Source organism: Echinococcus granulosus (assembly GCF_000524195.1).
Source record: "Echinococcus granulosus chromosome Unknown EG_S00609, whole genome shotgun sequence".
Lineage (NCBI taxonomy): Eukaryota > Metazoa > Platyhelminthes > Cestoda > Cyclophyllidea > Taeniidae > Echinococcus > Echinococcus granulosus.
The window spans coordinates 1,138-2,261 of NW_020170988.1; the positions used below are offsets into that span (position 1 = coordinate 1,138).

Below are 1,124 nucleotides of genomic sequence, written 5' to 3' on the forward strand. Positions count from 1 at the left end.
CCAACGCAATCCATGAAATAGCTGAAATTCCTGATGAACGCCTGTGGGAAGAGGGAGGGGGGAATACGAGATGAGAAAGCGGAATGTAAAGAGCTATTCGAAGAAGGGGAAAAGAGCAGGATGGCGAAAGAAGTGAAGATAAGCTTGATGAGAAAGCAAAACAAATAGGAGGGGCGTTTCGCTGGAGTAGAGATGTCCACACTACCTCTCATCATATTCAAGGCCGGTAGTGACAATTTATTCTCTCAGCGTGCATTGGCTGCATTCTGCACCGACGCCTATCGTACCTTCGTCCTGGTTGAGAAGATTGGGAAACTGGGATCGCTTACTCTGTAGTGTTCTGCAAAGCAGGTGGATTTGACAGGTGGAGGTGGTGTCTGGAAGGTGTTGGGTAGTGTGTCTATTGGTTGAGTACTTCGTTAGGCCCCGGGTTCCTCCGTGCTTCGCTTCGTACACGCTGTTGATTGCGGTGTCTCATCCAGATGGCGCTGCCCATCTTTACGGCCAGCATAACTATACGACCTGTGCGTGCATTCTTCCCCACAAACCATCAATTGTGTCCTAACCGATTATCACGGATGTAGACGTCAATTTAACGACTGTGAGTCGGTCATGTCTCGACCCGCCTCATTTCGTTTCCTCTGGTCTAGTCTCACAAGGATGTAGGGCACATGTGCCTTGGAGCAATTGCGTGTTGCGTGACCATGAAACCATCACTTCATCGGCCGAGCGAAGCTTGCATCTCACTAGCGCTCCCACTGGTAATTTTGTCAGCTACGTGTGGCATCAAGTAGTGCTGTTGAAATACCCTGCTAGTAGAGAGCTTTGCTAGCCGTAGGCACTCGCTTCGTTTCATCCCATTCCAGATAATCCCCTCTCCCAACCTCCTCTCCACTCACCGTTGGATTACTGCTGGGTGGAAAAAAGAGTGGAAGGGGCTGCAGCTGCTTGAGAATGGCGTGGATTGTCATAATGATCCAAAGTGGCGACGAAATGGAACAGCTGCTTCTGCTGATGCTCCATCAGCACTCTGACATGAACAGTGGAGGCGGATGCTAACGACCGCTGAATGCTGCTACTTGCAGCATGAGTACCCACCTTGCTCAACGCATTAAGCATGTTGG

The 1,124-nt window shown here is 50.2% G+C and overlaps 1 protein-coding gene across 1 annotated transcript; it reads left to right on the top strand. All coding sequences in view use genetic code 11, as the record gives it.

Moving 5' to 3' along the window:
- Positions 1–192: 192 nt before the first annotated feature.
- On the top strand, positions 193–1,034 carry EGR_11245 (hypothetical protein; the record flags this gene model as incomplete). Its single annotated transcript, XM_024500492.1, has 4 exons — positions 193–332; positions 424–524; positions 651–790; positions 867–1,034. The coding sequence occupies 4 exons, from the start codon at positions 193–195 to the stop codon at positions 1,032–1,034; spliced, it is 549 nt and encodes a 182-aa protein (XP_024345094.1).
- Between the last annotated feature and the right edge of the window lie 90 nt (positions 1,035–1,124).